General features: G+C 41.1%; 1 protein-coding gene across 1 annotated transcript in view; it reads right to left on the bottom strand.

Moving 5' to 3' along the window:
* Nucleotides 1–3,931: 3,931 nt before the first annotated feature.
* Nucleotides 3,932–20,534, bottom strand: part of LOC121380678 (ethanolamine kinase 1-like) — a 36,053-nt gene continuing 19,450 nt past the window's right edge. Inside the window, exons 5-9 of the mRNA XM_041509617.1 lie at nt 17,769–17,852; nt 16,623–16,786; nt 14,065–14,138; nt 7,421–7,477; nt 3,932–6,086 (exon numbers count right to left, since the gene is read on the bottom strand). Coding sequence (XP_041365551.1) covers nt 6,062–6,086; nt 7,421–7,477; nt 14,065–14,138; nt 16,623–16,786; nt 17,769–17,852 — 404 coding nt within the window. The 3' untranslated portion in view covers nt 3,932–6,061. The remainder of the gene's footprint in view (nt 6,087–7,420; nt 7,478–14,064; nt 14,139–16,622; nt 16,787–17,768; nt 17,853–20,534) is intronic.

The following is a 20,534-nucleotide window of genomic DNA, read 5'->3' as shown; positions in this document are numbered from 1 at the left end:
ATATTTCATTGTTTACAGCAAATGTTTTGTATTATGTTGAACTTTGTTAAACATGCTCATTCTGGAACTATGTTGATAAAAATAATGCTATATTTAACGTGTTCACATTTTCTCTTCCTCTATTGGTTTGGACCAAGAGTGGATGAAGAAAAACTGTAATGTTATTTAACAAGATTGTATTGTTGCCATTTTAACAGTTAAAGTTTGTTTTGTTTAACTAGATCACATTGATTTATTAATCAATGGCTATTGGATGTCAAACATTTGGTAATTCTGACATATTGTCTTAGAGAGGAAACCCACTACAATTTTTCCATTAGTAGCAAGAGATCTTTTATATGAACCATCCCACGGCCTGAGAAATAGCCCAATGAGCCCATCAACAGGAATCGATCTCAGGCTGACCATACATCAAGTGAGTGCTTTACCACTGGGCTACATTCCCCCCCCCCCCCCCCCCCCATCAACAGGGATCGATCCCAGGCTGACCGTACATCAAGTGAGTGCTTTACCACTGGGCTACATTCCCCCCCCCCCCCCATCAACAGGAATCGATCCCAGGTTGACCGTACATCAAGCGAGTGCTTTACTACTGGGCTACATTCCCCCCCACCCCCACCCCCCCCCCAACAGGAATCGATCTCAGGCTGACCGTACATCAAGCGAGTGCTTTACCACTGGGCTACATTCCCCACCCACCCCCATCAACAGGAATCGATCTCAGGCTGACCGTACATCAAGTGAGTGCTTTACCACTGGGCTACATTCACCCCCCCCCCCCCCATCAACAGGGATCGATCCCAGGTTGACCGTACATCAAGTGAGTGCTTTACCACTGGGCTACATTCCCCCCCCCCCCATCAACAGGAATCGATCTCAGGCTGACCGTACATCAAGCGAGTGCTTTACCACTGGGCTACATTCCTCCCCCCCCCCCTCCCCCATCAACAGGAATTGATCCCAGGCTGACCGTACATCAAGCGAGTGCTTTACCACTGGGCTACATTCCCCACCCACCCCCATCAACAGGAATCGATCTCAGGCTGACCGTACATCAAGTGAGTGCTTTACCACTGGGCTACATTCCCCCCCCCCCCTCTATTTTAACAACTACACTTCCCTGTTACAGACCTTGCTTTTTAAGGTGCGCGGGTGCGATTGCACTTGTACAGCGCACATAATTTCAATCTGATGAGTGAAAAACAGCACACGGCGTACGTAAAATAGATGGGTATATTTATTTCCACTGTTTACAAAAATCAACAGTTTTTATAGCTCATTTAGCTGATAGGAAGGTATTTTTATTAAAACAATAAAAATTAAAAACATGGCAGTGGCTTCCATGCAGTCGTTAAACGGGTATTTCTCTTTGTTGAACAAATCGGGAAATACTGGTTTAATAGACAATTTTTTAGACATACCAGTCAAAATCCAATCGGAGATAAGACTGCCTATTTTATTTATTTTGGAGAGTGATTTTTCACTCGCCTTAGCATATTGAGGTGTGCGATTTTCCACTCGCCTATAATTTTCAAAAACCAAGGACTGCTATTAAATACAATTTCTTGTTTAGATTCATCAGTGTATGTATTTAATGTGTTTCTGGTCATCCTAATGTTTCTAGTCGCTAAACGTGGATTTTACCTTACTATAATTTTGTATGTATGAAAAAAATATATACTCTTCAAAAGAAGAAACGCAAAACCACATTGTCGTAACATTTGGAGAATTGATTTAATTATTGAATGGCGAGTCCGATAATTACCAAATGTTGCAGGATCGTTCACAATTCATTCTAGTCCATTGTGAGTAAGTGATAGGACACACCACCAAGGTCAAGGTCATCTGGAGTCAATACCGGGTGTGGCCTCCGCGTGTGTTGACAACTGCCTGGCACCGCCTGCCCATTGAAGCAACCAGAGTACGGATGACGTCCCGGGGGATGGTGGCCCACTCGGCCTGCAAGGCTGCTGCCAGCTCGGGCAGGGTCTGAGGCTGTGGTTGTCGCTGTCGGAGGCGTCGGTCCAACTCGTCCCATAGATGCTCAATTGGGTTCAAATCCGGTGATATCGATGGTCAAGGAAGGACATTAATGTTGTTGTTCTGTAGGAAAGCCGTTGTGAGACGTGCTGTGTGAGGCCTGGCGTTGTCATGTTGGAACACTGCGTTGGCGTTGGCCATAACTGGAACGATGTGTGGCCGGAGGATCTGGTCAATGTAGCCCTGTGCATTCAGGTTGCCCTGCACGTGGACCAGGTCAGTTCTGCCAGTGTGTGAGATGGCTGCCCACACCATGACACTACCCCCGCCGAATCTTTCCACTTCCTGCACGCAGTTTGCCGCATAACGTTCACCACGACGCCTATACACGCGACATCTTCCATCATGACGTCGGAGCAGAAATCGGGACTCGTCACTGAACCACACCCGTCTCCATCGCAGTTGAGGCCATTGTCGATGAATCTGGCACCACTGCAGTCGGAGTCGACGGTGTTGTGGTGTTAAGATGACACCTCGAACTGGACGTCTGGCACGAATTCCTACCTCACGTAGGCGGTTCCGTACGGTCTGGTCGGATATCCTGCGCAAACCTGGTATTGCTGCGGCTGTGGAGGTGGCAGTAGTCAATCGTTCCCGAAGGTGGCGTACCCGGATGTAGCGGTCCTGCCCGGGGGTAGTGACCCGTGGTCGACCGGATCTAGGGAGGTCACGTGTTGATCCATGTTGCTGGTAACGGTCCCACAGTCTGGAGATGGTGCTTGGGGACACATGGAATGCCCTGGCAACGGCCGTTCTGGATTCGCCTGTGTCTAGTCGGCCGATGGCATTGTTTCTCTGCGGTTCACTGAGACGTGGCATGTCCTGGATTGTCAACTGTCGGCCAGATACAGAGGCCAGGCAAGCGAAAACCCTGCACTTTTATACTGTCGGTGTTCATGTTGCACGTGCAGACAACGCACGTGCAGTGGTGACATGGTTTGCACGTGGCTGCGTTTTTGCGAATATTCACATTTTGAAACTTTATTTTACAGTAGCTGCGTTTTATCGAATGTAACCGTGGGAATGTGTTTGGGACATGTAATGACCTTATATTCACAAAGCATGAACCGGTAGGAAACATAAAATCGGAGTTATAACCCATTTGTACCCTTTTGCGTTTCTTTTTTTGAAGAGTATATATTAGGAAATGGACTGAAGCTTCAGCTAAAATATTTAATATGACCAGAACCAAAATGGATATATAGATACTAATATTCTAAACAAGAACATATATTTAACATGTATATAATTTTGGTAGTTTAAAAAGGTTCGGTTCATAGGGAAGATGTTAGTAATGGCAGCAGATGACTGGGGTCACAGGGGCTATCTCCCACCACCACCCCACATTTTCCCTGCTACTGTGCTCACCAGGCTGGAAATGCTGTATTTGTACACCTGAAATTCAAAATGTTTTTGAGGGAGCATGCCCCAAATCGCCCCCTACTTCACCACCCTACACCCCCGCCCCCAGGACCCGTTTTTAAGAATATTATGGAGACTTTAACCAACACTAACAACAGAAAAGGACAAATAAACACAGAGTATCAAAATATCATTTTATTTCATATAATATGGTGTTGGTTTTAAAGAAATAAAATTTTCTAACATTTTGCAAACATTAATAAAGGCTAAAGAAAGCTGTGAAAGGAGATCTGTAAGAATGATGGTAAATACCCATTTCACCAATACATATGTTACAGATATATATATATGAATTAGAAACTGACAGATAAAATATGTAAATATATCAAATAAAAATGTTATGTTTTATGTGGGGTTTTTTAATTTAACGACGCACTCGACACATTTCATTTACGGTTATATGGTGTCAGACATATGGTTAAGTACCACAAAAGTATTGAGAGAGGAAACCCGCTGTCACCAAGTCATGGGCTGCTCTTTTCGATTAGCAGCAAAGGATCTATTATATGCACCATCCCACAGACAGGATAGTACATATCACGGTCTTTGTTACACCAGTTGTGGAGCACTGGCTGGAACGAGAAATAGCCCTATAAATTGTAAGTATACACAATTTTATACATGGTTTTCATTTCTTATTTATTATCCATATTGTTAAAAAAATATCTTGGTTCATACCAAACAAGTTGAGTGATATAAATAAACTGAAATGAATTACGGGTACGTAATAAATAGGATATTAAACTTGCTACCATTTCGTATCATGTTTATGTCCCTCGTGAAACAATTATCAATGTCACTCACTAAAGTTTGTGACAGCTGAAACTTGCTTCACTTGGGACATATACATTATATAAAATGGAAGCTTGTTTAATATCCTATAAATATTACACGTTTGTTGTCTGCAAACACACTGAGATGACATAATGATGAAGTTGTATGTTGGCTTGTGCAGTAAATAAGAAAGCAAACCCTATGTGTTAAATACTGTGTTAAATGCATACCTTTTTTATCATCACACTGATGCAATAATCAAACCCACTGTATTCTACTACATACCAAAATGCCATGTATCAATTTTAACAACACTAAACAAATTAATTAAGCCTAACTAGTTCATCACTTTCTGCCACTTCCAAATGATGCGGCATTGGGTCTGTGTGTTTGTTTATCTTTGTCTAATACAGGCCTCCGAGAATTGAAAAAAAAAAAAAATATATATATATATATAAAAAAGATAAAGTAATGTACAAGGAGTAAAACATTTCATCACAACCTTACTAACTTGGAATGTACTGAAATGACTAAGTACAGCTTTCAACTAGTCAAAGCATTTTAATAAGTCATCTGATTATCATACTGAAAAGCTACACATATAGTTGTAAACATAAAGAAAAACTACACAAATTTATGGAAGCTCTTAGTTTTATAAAATATTATAGAACAATAGAAAAATTTATTTTAGGGTACAATGAAGACCGCTTCACAGAAAAATGGGGCGTTTTACCTCTTTAAAATTAATACTTTAAATAATAATAATAATACATCCATCAATTCCACTAAGTTTATTTTTATGCTAAGGGAAACATCCTTTCAGCTGGAGATAAAACATTTCCTTAATTTTCTTACTAATATAACTGTCCTGCATGACACTGCCAATCCCTATTACATAATATTTTTTATTATTATTATTTTGCAATGTTATTTCTTCTAATAAAATGTCTAATATTTATTATGTATGTGTGTGTGTAGTATACCCAAACCACGTGGGTATATAACACGGATGTAAATGTGGCATTTCATGGAAATAAACTTTTGAAGAAAAAAAAGTACAGCTTTCAAATGTAAAATATCCTTGGTAAATAACTCATTATGCTGAAAGATCGAAATTTGAGTGAGTATTGACAGTTAAAGGCACTAATAAATAGTCACAAGTACAATATTTTGCTATTTTTACATTTATTTGTAACAAATAACTAGAAATTAAGTAATCCCATGCATAATCTTTGTATAAATAACTTGTGGACATCGGAATTGTTTGTGCTTATGTGCTGTATAAACAGATTATGTTTGTGTTGTTTAACGACACTACTAGAGCACATGGATGTATTAATCATCGGCTGGATGTCAAATATTAGTAGCAAGGGATCTTTTTATATGCACCATCCCACAGACAGGATAGCCCATATAATGGCCCTTGACAGTCCAGTCGTGGTGCAGTGGCTGGAACAAGAAATAGCCCAGTGGGTCCACCAACAGGGACCCAATTTCTGACTGGTATATCAAAGGCCATGGTATGTGCTGTCCTGCCTATGGGAAAGTTGATATAAAAAATACTGTATGATATCCATTAGTTGGCGATTGATTAAGGAAAACAAACTTTAATCATTAATTGTCTGTTAATGATAAAATGATAGGATGACTATTTTAATTGTCTGTTAATGATAAAATGATAGGATGACTATTTTAATCATTAATTGTCTGTTAATGATAAAATGATAGGATGACTATTTTAATTTCTTAAAATATTATTTTTAACTACTTTATACACTCTGACCTTTAAAAACAGACAACTGTCTGCATTATTAGATGTCCAAGATTAAAGTCGTCCCATATCTTCGAGCCTGTATAAACAGAAGGTTAGGTTAGGTGTTTCTATTATGCACTGAATATGATATCATTATATAAGGAAGTAATCAGGTGTGGTGGATTTAGGTGACAAGCCAAGTTCTCCTTAATTTTCCTCCAGTTTATCAACACCGACCAACTTTACTGTGTTAAAGTTATGTCCCCTTCCCTATTTAAAAACCCTAGACCCCCCCTGCCTTATTCCCCACCATTTACTAGATACCCACCTTATTCCAGATCCCCACCCTATCAGAGACCCCCACCTCATCCCAGATTCCCACCCTGTCAGAGACCCCCACCCTGTCAGGGACCCCCACCCTTTCCCAGATCCCCACCTCATCACAAATCCCCACATTAGCCTAGATCCCCACCTCATCCCAGATCCCCACATTAGCCTAGATCCCCACCTCATCACAGATACCCACCTCATCACAGATCCCCACATTAGCCTAGATCCCCACCTCATCACAGATCCCCACATTATCCCAGATCCCCAAATTAGCCTAGATCCCCACCTCATCACAGATCCCCACATTATCCCAGATCCCCACCTCATCCCAGATCCCCACATTAGCCTAGATCCCCACCTCATCACAGATCCCCACATTAGCCTAGATCCCCACCTCATCACAGATCCCCACATTAGCCTAGATCCCCACCTCATCACAGATCCCCACCTCATCACAGATCCCCACATTATCCCAGATCCCCACCTCATCACAGATCCCCACATTAGCCTAGATCCCCACCTCATCACAGATCCCCACATTAGCCTAGATCCCCACCTCATCACAGATCCCCACCTCATCACAGATCCCCACATTAGCCTAGATCCCCACCTCATCACAGATCCCCACATTAGCCTAGATCCCCACCTCATCACACATCCCCACATTAGCCTAGATCCCCACCTCATCACAGATACCCACCTCATCCCAGATCCCCACATTAGCCTAGATCCCCACCTCATCACAGATCCCCACCTCATCACAAATCCCCACATTAGCCTAGATACCCACCTCATCCCAGATCCCCACATTAGCCTAGATCCCCACCTCATCACAGATACCCACCTCATCACAGATCCCCACATTATTCCAGATCCCCACATTAGCCTAGATCCCCACCTCATCACAGATCCCCACCTCATCACAGATCCCCACATTAGCCTAGATCCCCACATTAGCCTAGATCCCCACATTATCACAGATCCCCACCTCATCCCAGATCCCCACCTCATCCCAGATCCCCACCATATCCATGTCTATAAAGCTGTTAGAACAGCGAGTTAGAAACTGGATTATAGTGTGAGCAAACTTGTGTACATTACATCAATTTAAACTCTTCTTTTCTCCGGAAATATTCTTCAAACCGAATTACTGCATATCTGAAAGAGAAAAGAACAAAATGTTGAATACTTTTCACAACAGTACAGGTCTAAAAAGGTGGATGAGATGGGCAGTTGCATCCGGCAGTACAGGTCTAAAAAGGTGGACGAGGTGGGCAGTTGCACCCGGCAGTACAGGTCTAAAAAGGTAGACGAGGTGGGCAGTTGCACCCGGCAGTACAGGTCTAAAGAGGTGGACGAGATGGGCAGTTGCACCCAGCAGTACAGGTCTAAAGAGGTGGACGAGATGGGCAGTTGCACCCGGCAGTACAGGTCTAAAGAGGTGGACGAGATGGGCAGTTGCACCCGGCAGTACAGGTCTAAAGAGGTGGACGAGATGGGCAGTTGCACCCAGCAGTACAGTTCTAAAAAGGTAGACGAGGTGGGCAGTTGCACCCGGCAGTACAGGTCTAAAGAGGTGGACGAGATGGGCAGTTGCACCCGGCAGTACAGGTCTAAAGAGGTGGACGAGATGGGCAGTTGCACCCGGCAGTACAGGTCTAAAGAGGTGGACGAGATGGGCAGTTGCACCCGGCAGTACAGGTCTAAAGAGGTGGACGAGATGGGCAGTTGCACCCGGCAGTACAGGTCTAAAGAGGTGGACGAGATGGGCAGTTGCACCCGGCAGTACAGGTCTAAAGAGGTGGACGAGATGGGCAGTTGCACCCGTCAGTACAGGTCTAAAGAGGTGGACGAGATGGGCAGTTGCACCCGGCAGTACAGGTCTAAAAAGGTGGATGGGGTGGGCACCCAGCAAACACATCGCTTCCAAAGAAAGTACTACAGTAACTGTTTGTGTTCACATGGAGCACACCCAATGCTACTGTGCCCCGATTCTTTTTGGTAATGTTAAAAGTTTATTTTGTTTAATGACACTTCTAGAGCATATTGATTAATTAATCATCGACTATTGGCTGTCAAAATTTGGTAATTCTGACACGTAGTCATCAGAGGAGACCAGCTACATTTTTCCATTAGTAGAATGGGATCTTTTATATGCACTTTCCCACAGACAGCACATACCATGGCCGTTGACCAGTTGTGGTGCACTGGTTGGAACCAGAAAATATTGTTCACAACACCTACAATTAAGAAAATTACCATGACAAATAATTTTTCGTGGAAAAATAGTGTCCACAGCAATTTTACCATTAACATGTTTGCAACTCTAGATTGTAAGTAATGATGAGTTTATTTGTTTTGTTTTCTAATATGCTGTAAGACACACAAATGTGTCAGTGTCAGAATATATTTAATGCGATATAGAATTAAACTTATTTTCTTTAATAATGGCATAATTTCTGGGGGGTTTTAAAATTATTATTAGGCCACTGGGCACCAGAAAAGGGTTGTATATTTTGCCAATATAAATGACGAACAAATTGTGATTAAACTACAGGGCTGTTAGCAGTCGCTCAGTCGCCCACTGGGTCACCATCGATTTTAGGGTCTGGTGAGTATGGTACCAGTTGAAAAAAGAAAGACATTGAAACTGAACTGAAGGTAACAAAACACACTGCGTCCGTGTTGGTGCGAACTACAGATCTGGTAGCAGAATACATAGCACATGCTCTATATTTTGACAGCGCTAGACTCGGCTTCATTGGCTTTGGGTCAGGTCTTTTTAAAAATAGAGCTCAAAACGTACTGAAGAAACTGCATGCATTTCTAAAATCTGGAAGTTGTCAGCTTATTGGAATGGACTGGATACACCATAATTATCTAGTAGAGCTACTATTTGACAATTGTTATTCAATGTTATGGTGAAAAGGAATAAAATATAATTAGCGTACATTATTCCGGTACAAAATTAAACTCTTGTAGTTTGAACACACTAACATGAGCGCATGTGCACATATACAAATAACAATGACATTTTTCATTACTACAGGGCTTATTCCAAAGGTCAGTTAACTGATTGTTGTTGTTGGTATTTTTTTAAGTTTAAGTGATTTCCATGAAATAAGAACTGATCTAAAGTGACACGAAGACTTACATGATGACATAACCGTCCAAATATTATTGTAATAAACATTAAGTACATTTGTTATGCTTTGTAATATGATAACTAAGTTACATCGTATATTTTGGTCAAATGTTTTGTTTTGTTTTTTATGGGGGGGGGGGGGGTTCACAGATTTATTTTTCTTTTGATATTTATTTTATTAGTAACCTTCTACTGTAGCATTTACAATATTCACATTAAACATACACGTGTGGGTTATTCGTCTATAGGAGGGCAGCCACTCCCGAGAAAATCCTTTACTTCAGATTTTACCCTTACATCCCCATAAAGAGGACTGTCACCCCATACTAGTTTTATATACTACAGCACGCGCAGTTCTACCTTTATTGTCGTTGTACTGCATTTTTTTTTTTCACTTCAGAGGCAATGCAAGTAAAGCTGTATTATTTGGCTGTTCTACTATTTTGTCTTCACCCCTGTTGGTATGGGGTTAAAACTTAAAATGTTTTTATATGAATTTTAAATTTATTCATGAAGTTACATGCCAATTCGTCAGTTTTCTTTTGACTATATACAGTGTTCAACAAAGAACATTCTAGTTTTCATTTTGGCTGTGCAGTTAAATTTCAATGTGATAACTGGAGGGCTAGTTGAATTTGAGAAGGTTCAGTGAGATTTTTCTTCAACTGGCCCTGCTGGTGACTATGGTTTCCATGTTCATTTTCAACCTTGAAACTATTGGAAAAATCTCTCATCATCTCAAATATCTCATCATCCGGCCAACCATAACACATCAAGTGACTTGTAGGAGTGTATGTTGAACATTTTACTGAAAATAAAACACCCATAACACACCATAGCCACGGTTCAACAATGTATACGCTGTCACCCCCCATCCCACCTGCAATACATGTGCTATGAACAATCAACATAGTTCAATGACCTAGTTGAAACTTGCTTAATGCATTGCGTTGCGTGTCATTTTAACTTGCTCATATACCACGGAGATTTCGAGCATGGGACAATTTTGATTATTACAGCCTAAAAATTTATGGTGGACGTTATATAATTTTTGTGAGGTTGGTAAGGGAAGTTGGGCCCCAGCCACAGGAAGTTAATTATTGGTTGGGGTATGGAGGGGCATCCATCGATTTTGGAACATTGGTGTGACCCACCAGAGGGGGGGGAAGAGGAGGGGGGAGGCACAGGCCCTCGGACAGACTAACACTCCCTACAACCGAAACCGCCTACTCCTAAGCACCCCTAGTGTCTGCTGGAGTACCCCCCACACAAGACCCCCCCCCCCCAGCTGATCTAACTGCCGTGCCCTCTAGTCTCGATGCCCCTCAAGATTGTTGAAAAAGATCCAATGTTGGTGCCACTAGGAGAGCGGCAAGATCCATCGTTGGTATTGTCCAGGAAGGGAGGGTTTTTAGGAAAGTTAAGCGTCTGGTGAGCTGTGGAGAGCGAAACGTATTCTGGCGATCCCGGAGAGCAGAGGCGCCTCTCTGTCAAGCAAGAGAACAAAAAATTTACGTAATTCATAAGACGCTGTCACCACTTTAATGTTTAAAAACCGAACGGAAGGGGGGGGGGGGGGGTTGAACAAGGTAAAGTACCAGGTCTTGCCCGTCGGCATAGGTGCAGCATACTGCCCTATTGAATAAAAAAATTCTTTTTATTTCAATGTATAATAAAAACAGGATAAAATATATAACAACTTATTAAAAAGAGCACGCTTTGTAAACGTTAATAATTTTAAAAAACAATAATACCAAACTATTAATTAATTAATTATATACAATATATGGTGAAGCCAGCGAGCGGGGAGTATATTACTGCCAGGTAACCCGGGCTCGCGCTGTCGGTAGTCAAATTAGCCACTGGCTAATTTTTACAAAAAATGGCTAATAAAATTTGCAAGTGGCTAAAATTTTGGCTAAGCCATTTTCTGTCTTCTGATGTCAACACTCAAACATAATAATAATACCAAATATTCAATTAGCGTAGGCCTAATAGCGATCTCGCGACCAGTAACAAGAAACGATGTCATCCAGAATACAGCATGGGCCTAATGAAGTTTGCTTATTTTAAAGGGACATTCCTGACTTTGCTGCATTGAAAGATGTTTCCGACTAATAAAATATTTCTACAATTAAACTTACATATTAAATATATTTTGTTGTTTAGTATATCAGTGTCTGTATATTCAATATGTTTCTGGTCGTCTTAATATTTATAAGAAGCCCAAACTGGATTTTGTCTTGAAATAATTTCGTACGTACGAAAAAAAGATATTTTAGGAAATAAAATGAAATTTGATCTAGTACAAATATTAGAACGATCAGAAACACGTTTAATATACAGCCACTAATATTTTATGCAGAAAAATATATTTGATATATATATTTACATTCGTCAAAAAGTCTCTGTTAGCTGATAACATCTTAAAAACTGCAGCAAACTCAGGAATGTCCCTTTAATAAACACGGTTATTAATTTTAACGGCATGCATTCAACATGTATAAAATCAAAGTCTGTAACGTGTTATTTTAACTTTGTAAAGTCTTTGGACCAAAGTAATAAAAACAGACCGACAATGCGTGTCAATTTGAATACACATGCCAGTTCAGCCAGACCGAGCGAAAAGAAAACGTTCGCTAGACTGGTTTGTGCGCTTCACAGTTAAACCAAATGGACACGACAGACACCAATCAAATAGTTCGCGAATGTTAGGAAGAACGTTCGTTGGCTGAACTGAGGAAAGTTCTCGGCACAAATACGTCAGGCTTCAGTCAGCTGACACCCACGTGTCAAGAGACATTGTTGCGGACATTAAACAATACGATTACAAAGGAGTAAATCTTGGATGTAAATTTGTAGAAAAACAATACTTGTTCGCAGCAATGAATACCTAACTGCAGTTTCGGTTATTTCTTTGTCTTTGTTAATTTCGTACCCATGGTCGAGAGCACGCATGCAGATCGCGATCGCGGGAAATGAACATGCGGTATTTATACAAATTGCAGTTCAATGTACACTGAATAAAATTAGTTTACAATAATCATATTTGTTAGATATAGATTTGTAAGACTGTGAGGTGAAATTTAATAAGTTAGCTGGATTTTAAAAAGACCGTAACTTTTTTTTTTTCGGGGGGGGGGTGGGGAAGAGTATTATTGTTTTTTTAATAAATGGAATATATACGTCAGCATTCTTTGCCTAGGTATTTTACAAGCAGAAATCACAAGCATTTAACAATTATGAAATTGTTAGGGGTGGGGAATTGATGGGTCACTTTAAAAAAAAAAAGCAAACCTGACATAAAGATAGCTATTTCAAGAAATAATGAGCTCTATATTAAAAAAAAAAAAACACTCAAGTTTTTTATTTGGGGAAAAAAAAGGAAGAAAGAAAAAACAACACCCTCCATAAACATTCTCCCACCCACATATTTCTGTATGATTGTTAATTTAATGTCATAGGCCTTAGAAGTGGGGGTGGGTGTATGGGGAGACCCCCCCCCCCCACCCCAGCTGAAAAATCAAAGTAATATATTAACTGCCCCTATCCCCATTGCTGTCTTTGATTTTGATCAGGTAATACGGTTTTGTTATTCAGATTTATTTCAGTTTGTACACAATTAGCTGAAAAAGATGCATTTTCATATTCATATATAAATACTCTATACAGTACTAGGTAAAACAATTTTGGCTAAAGCATTTTCAATATGGCTAATAAAAATTCCATTTGGCTAATATTTTGGCTACAGGTATTTTTGATCCAGGGTGAGCCATGGGTAACAATCGCCCCCTCGTACAAACCTGAAACTGACACTTTCATACACTTACTTACAACACCAACAACACAAACAATAAAAAAGATTTACAACCGATAAAAACAGTATATATAAACATATATTTTAATATATAATAATTTTATTATTAAATGTAATGTATTTACAAAATATTAAAAAGTTTTTTAAAAGTCGGATAGAAAAGTTAAAAATCTAGTTAATAATAATAACCTGCCAGGGGCGAAGGTGCAGCAGATTGTAAGGGAGGAAAAGCAGGTCAAGGCCGTGACCTTAAAACCAGACCAAAAAAACCTGGTAATTTACATGTAATTTAAATCATGTCCGATGGCGCTAAGATTCAGATATTTAGTAATAACGGTGCAGTTACTCTTTTATTATTTACTTTTAATCTGTTTTCAGCTCACAAAGTATATTTTATTTTTCACAATAAGGAAAAAATACATCTTCAACATAAACATCCAAAATAGTCCACGGCAAATGAAAATGCCACAGAGAACGTCAACCGTCAACTCCACAGGGATTGGTTTATGATGCTAATACTGGAGCTAGTGCAAAAGTTGATGTTGTTGAGAATAACCTATATCTCGTCTTTTGACTTTGTTAGGTATAGACAATGAGAGACATATCGGAGTTTTGATAGCGGGTTTCTTCCCTCGCTTTCTAGATCGAATGTCACAATTACCATGATGGACAGCTAATCACTACTGCATTTTAAAATAATCTATGTTAAACAAATGTTGTTTTCCTTTCACATTTTAAAAAACAAAGAAGCAAACAGACTTTTGTTTATTTAAAAACACTCACCCAAGATAGTCGAAGTCGATTTTGGAATATTTGGCCTGTAATAACGCCCAAGTTCCCCAGAAATAATGTGATGCCTGAAATGAAAAATAACAAACTTGTTCACTACAACTGTACAAGTACATAGTGATTACACAACATATATGGCTATTGAAACCTTTTAAATTCAGCGTTTCCAGATAGAGTTGGGTGTGTGTGTGTGTTATTTCTTATTCTGTGATGCCTGTAATTTGTGATGCCTGTAATTAAAAAAGGTGCTTCGCTATCAAAAGGGGCGGATGCTGGATTTTGTAAGGGAGGGGGGAGGGTTCACAAAATTCTAAAAAAGGCAATTTGAGCTTGTCGATGGTACATGAGCCGAGCTCCCACAGAGAGAGATCTACTAGGCGTTCAGGGGTGGGGGGATAACATGAGTCGAGCTCCCACAGAGAGAGAGATCTACAGGGGGTTCAGGGGTGGGGGCATAACATGAGTCGAGCTCCCACAGAGAGAGATCTACTGGGGTTTCGGGGGTGGGGGGATAACATGAGTCGAGCTCCCACAGAGAGAGAGATTTACTGGGGGGGTTCGGGGGTGGGGGGATATCATGAGCCAGGCTCCCACAGAGAGATCTACTGGGGGTTCGGGGGTGGGGGGGATAACATGAGAGCTCCCACAGAGAGAGAGATCTACTGGGGGTTTGGGGGTGGGGGGATAACATGAGCCGAGCTCCCACAGAGAGATCTACTGGGGGTTCGGGGTGGGGGATAACATGAGGAGAGCTCCCACAGAGAGAGAGATCTACTGGGGGTTCTGGGGTGGGGGGATAACATGAGGAGAGCTCCCACATAGAGAAAGAGATCTACTGGGGGTTCGGGGTGGGGGATAACATGAGGAGAGCTCCCACACAGAGAGAGAGATCTACTGGGGGTTCGGGGTGGGGGATAACATGAGGAGAGCTCCCACAGAGAGAGATCTACTGGGGGTTCGGGTGGGGGGATAACATAAGGAGAGCTCCCACACAGAGAGATCCACTGGGGGTTCAGAGGTGGGGGGATAACATGAGGAGAGCTCCCACACAGAGAGATCCACTGGGGGTTCAGAGGTGGGGGGATAACATGAGGAGAGCTCCCACAGAGAGAGATCCACTGGGGGTTCGGGGGTGGGGGGGATAACATAAGGAGAGCTCCCACAGAGAGAGAGATCTACTGGGGGTTCGGGGGTGGGGGGATAACATGAGGAGAGCTCCCACAGAGAGAGATCTACTGGGGGTTCGGGGGTGGGGGGATAACATAAGGAGAGCTCCCACAGAGAGAGATCTACTGGGGGTTCGGGGGTGGGGGGGATAACATAAGGAGAGCTCCCACAGAGAGAGATCTACTGGGGGTTCGGGGGTGGGGGGGATAACATAAGGAGAGCTCCCACAGAGAGAGATCCACTGGGGGTTCGGGGGTGGGGGGGATAACATAAGGAGAGCTCCCACAGAGAGAGAGATCTACTGGGGGTTCGGGGGTGGGGGGATAACATAAGGAGAGCTCCCACAGAGAGAGAGATCTACTGGGGGTTCGGGGGTGGGGGGGATAACATGAGGAGAGCTCCCACAGAGAGAGATCTACTGGGGGTTCGGGGGTGGGGGGGATAACATAAGGAGAGCTCCCACACAGAGATCCACTGGGGGTTCAGAGGTGGGGGGATAACATGAGGAGAGCTCCCACAGAGAGAGATCCACTGGGGGTTCGGGGGTGGGGGGGATAACATAAGGAGAGCTCCCACAGAGAGAGAGATCTACTGGGGGTTCGGGGGTGGGGGGATAACATGAGGAGAGCTCCCACAGAGAGAGATCTACTGGGGGTTCGGGGGTGGGGGGGATAACATAAGGAGAGCTCCCACAGAGAGAGATCTACTGGGGGTTCGGGGGTGGGGGGGATAACATAAGGAGAGCTCCCACAGAGAGAGATCCACTGGGGGTTCGGGGGTGGGGGGAATAACATAAGGAGAGCTCCCACAGAGAGAGAGATCTACTGGGGGTTCGGGGGTGGGGGGATAACATGAGGAGAGCTCCCACAGAGAGAGATCTACTGGGGGTTCGGGGGTGGGGGGATAACATAAGGAGAGCTCCCACAGAGAGAGATCTACTGGGGGTTCGGGGGTGGGGGGGATAACATAAGGAGAGCTCCCACAGAGAGAGATCTACTGGGGGTTCGGGGGTGGGGGGGATAACATAAGGAGAGCTCCCACAGAGAGAGAGATCTACTGGGGGTTCGGGGGTGGGGGGATAACATGAGGAGAGCTCCCACACAGAGAGAGAGATCTACTGGGGGTTCGGGGTGGGGGATACTCCCAGGAAATGTTTTAAATACACTGATGCACTTGTTGGAATGAGAAATAGTCCAATGGGTCAACTGACGGGGATCGATCCTAGACTGACTACACATCAGGCAAGTGCTTTAGTAGTAGGCCATGTTCCGCCCCACTAGTGAACAAAGGGAGATAAATATTACTGATGAACAAAGGGAAATAAATATTACTGATGAACAAAGGGAGATAAATATTACTGATAAACAAAGGGAGATAAATATTACCAGGGAACACAGTTGGACGTTCAGATGGAAATTTCGAACTTCTTCATCCGTCACCTCACAGCAAGATGGCTGTGTTAATTTCTTGTAACATTCCAGGTAGGTTCGTATCCATGACAACTGGTACTCGTCGTTAGGGTACAAGTTATAATCAATCTCGTCAATACCTAAACGAAACAAAGAAGCATGAAATACACACAGACTATAATTTATAATGAAAAAATAACATGGACATTATAATTTATAATACATGAATAAACAAAATATAAAATAATTTATAACTGATGCAAAATACACAATTTATAAAGAAAACTCAAAATACACACTAATATATAACGCAAACACAAAATGCACAATAAAGGTAAACTGATAATCATTTATATCAAATGGAAAATAATTTACAGTAAAAAACCCACAAATAACAACACAAATGCAAAATGTAATTCACAAGTAACCGACTCATTTACAGTTACCGTAGTAATAATAGGATTCTTATTTTAGTAGTGGGAATCGGTTGGAAATTCATCATTGATTATGGGTTGAAACTGATTTGTACTAAATGTTAAAAGTTTGTTTTGTTTAACGACACCACTAGAGTACATTGATTTATTAATCATCAATTTTTAATTATAAATCAGTTAAAATTATATAAACTTAAGAAAGATTTGAATTGTCAGGACTAAGCAGCTATTGTTGTGTTTACCAGAGGGACCCCACAGATCACTGATTTCACATTTAATACATCAGTTTTCTTTATTTACATACGAAAAACAAACCCAAATCAAAACATATTTACATCAATTCCAAGCTGTAGTAATAATTACAGTTAACATTTTACACGATAGTCAATTATGGATTTTTATAATCGATAATCACATCAGTAATGCCTAACTGATCATTTTTATTTTTTTTAATCACTAGAAGATCACTATCTTATGTTTATGTTCCAATTTTAAACTATGAATGAATGAATGTTTAACGACACCCAAGCACAAAATATATATTGGCTATTGAGTGTCAGACAATGGAACACAAATTAAAATGTGTGAACAAAAGAAAACTGAATATAAATGGTGTTTTATTCTCAAAGAATCATATTTTATAGACATTTAAACTATATTTTCATCCACAGTCTCCTATAGTACTAACCTGCATATTCGTTGAAGTGATTGCCAATGTCAAAAGCTTGAAAATTGTAAAAACAGTATTCATAATCAATGAAACCAATTTTATCTGAAAAATATAACAGTATTGGTAATCAATAAAATATAGAAACATCACCAATGTTTAAAGATACCAACAGTATACAGTAAACAAACAAAAAATTACTAGAATTATTTTACAATCATTTTGAAAGAGATTCTAGGTGCCATTATTGTGAGAAAACAAAATGTACCCAAGTCGCTTCCACTGACAAAATGATTAGTTCCCTCCCAGTCCAACTGGATGGGAGTACTGGTTTCTTCTCCATCTGTCTGTTATCTGTCCATTTTTCCAACAACCCCCCCCCCCCCCCCCCCCCCACCACACACACATACACACACACAATGCCTCAACATAATGAGCTGACACTTTGTGAATAGCTTTATCATGTACAGTTACACATCAAGTTTGACTTCCATGAAGATTTAAATTACCCGTTTTTGACAGTTATGGTCTCCGGACTCTGATATATGAAAACGTTTTGGGCCCGGTAGGGGACATGTATTGCTTTAGCAATACTTTCAGAATACTAGTTTTAAATATCCTGTGTGTTTTGTTAGTGATTTTAATTATTAAACTGATAGTGCGAAAACATCAATTTTAATCCAGTTTCAAATAAGTTCCTTCTAGCAGTAGAAATGAAGGAATGTTTTATTTAACAACTAATCAACACATAATTAGGGTACAGTGAAACCCCTCTAAACCGGACACCCTTGGACCAAGAAAAATGTCCGGTTTCAAGAGGGATCCGGTTTAGAGAGGTTAAGTTCTGTCCTGGTTTTCTTAAAGGGACTCTGTAAAAGTCCGGTTTTGAGGGAATACCGGTTTACAGAGGGTCCGGTCTTGAGAGGTTTTACTGTAATATGGTGTCGGACATATGGTTAAGGACCACAGAGATAGTGAAAGAGGAAAGCTGCTGCCACCACACAATGGCTACTCTTTCCAATTAGTAGCAAGGGATTATTAATATTAATCAATGCAGTATTCCACAGACAGGATAGTACATATCACAGCCTCTGTTAAAGGAATGCTTAAGCAAGGCTTTTGGACTGGTGTGCATATACAACGATACATAATGCACATTATTGCTTAATATCAACAAGTATAATTGTATAGTTAATTAATAAAACGGTTAAATGCGACGGCTATTATATATAACAGGCGCAGCCATTTTGTACCATCCCAGTGAATACGCACTCTGGCAAGCTAGTGGTTACGTAATACCTAACGTGTCACATCAAGTCTTCGAACTCAAGAAACAAAACATACCTGATTTTTGCGGATGCATCGCAATGTTCTGTAATAATATTCATCCCATAACACAGCAACGTGTAGGCTATATGTGGTTTATTTTTCAATACAAAATAAACCACCATTGTCAAAGTGTTGAAATAACTATTATATTTTGTATATAAATTAACCCATGTACTGAAATAATAGTTGGAGTGTTTTCTTGCTTAATTGGTCTTTTCTTTCCATGGCCTGTACCTGTGGTTCTTGATTGGCAGGTGTATATTTAGACGGTCCCTAGACACTGTGTCTAGACACACTAAAAAGACGTGCCTCTTTTATGAAGATCACAGGGTATTGTGTGATAACCTCAAATCGTAATGGACTTTACCAGCTTTATTACTGTAAGTAATTCTGTAAAACCCTCGATTAAGTAGACTTTCCCATCTAAAATGACAAAACTGACCAATTACGTAGTCCCAGAGAAAAGAAAATTATCATTTGGGTATTGTGAGTGGTCATTTTTGCTCAAACGTACCCTACCAATAGGCCTAATAATATGCATTTTTTCTTTGGATTTTTAAAAAAACAAAACAACTATAACGCCATTTCGTTATACTGATGCAAACTGAAATATATTTAAATAGTTTATTATACTATCAAGTCATTTATGTTGTTTTACAAGTCAGGTTGATGAAAGCGAAGTGCCTTGTCGTAACTTAGAGCATTTGTTTACACTGTGCATAATAGAGAAGTTGGACCTGAGCTGACGTCACTTCGCTCCAAGCTATACCACCGGACATCACAAAAACGAAACAAAATGGCTGCCCCCAGTTAGCAGGAATAATCAAGTTTTTTTATTAATTCTAAAATTACGCGTTTTTCATTTGTTAAAGTGTCAGTATGTCTTGGTGGTCTGGGTATGCATCTTTCCAACACATAAGGCTCTTGTTGGAGTTTAGTCTACCTTTAAACCAGTTGTGGAGCACTGGCTAGAATAAAAAATAGCCCAGTGGGCCCGCCAATGGGGATCAGTCCTAGACTGACCAATCAGCCAATACACATACCAGCGATCAGCCAATACACATACCAGCGATCAAGCAACACACATACCAGCGATCAGCCAACACACATACCAGCGATCAGCCAACACACATACCAGCGATCAGCCAATACACATACCACCAGCGATCAGCCAATACACGTACCAGCGATCAGGCAATACACGTACCAGCGATCAGGCAATACACGTACCAGCGATCAGGCAATACACGTACCAGCGATCAGCCAATACACGTACCAGCGATCAGCCAATACACGTAACAGCGATCAGGCAATACAGCGATCAGGCAATACACATACCAGTGATCAGCCAATACACATACCAGTGATCAGCCAATACACGTACCAGCGATCAGGCAATACACGTAACAGCAATCAGGCAATACACGTAACAGCGATCAGGCAATACACGTAACAGCG

Source organism: Gigantopelta aegis, chromosome 9 (assembly GCF_016097555.1).
Source record: "Gigantopelta aegis isolate Gae_Host chromosome 9, Gae_host_genome, whole genome shotgun sequence".
Taxonomy (NCBI): domain Eukaryota; kingdom Metazoa; phylum Mollusca; class Gastropoda; order Neomphalida; family Peltospiridae; genus Gigantopelta; species Gigantopelta aegis.
The sequence above is the reverse complement of the archived record's forward strand: the minus strand, read 5'-3'. Positions and strand labels throughout refer to the sequence as shown.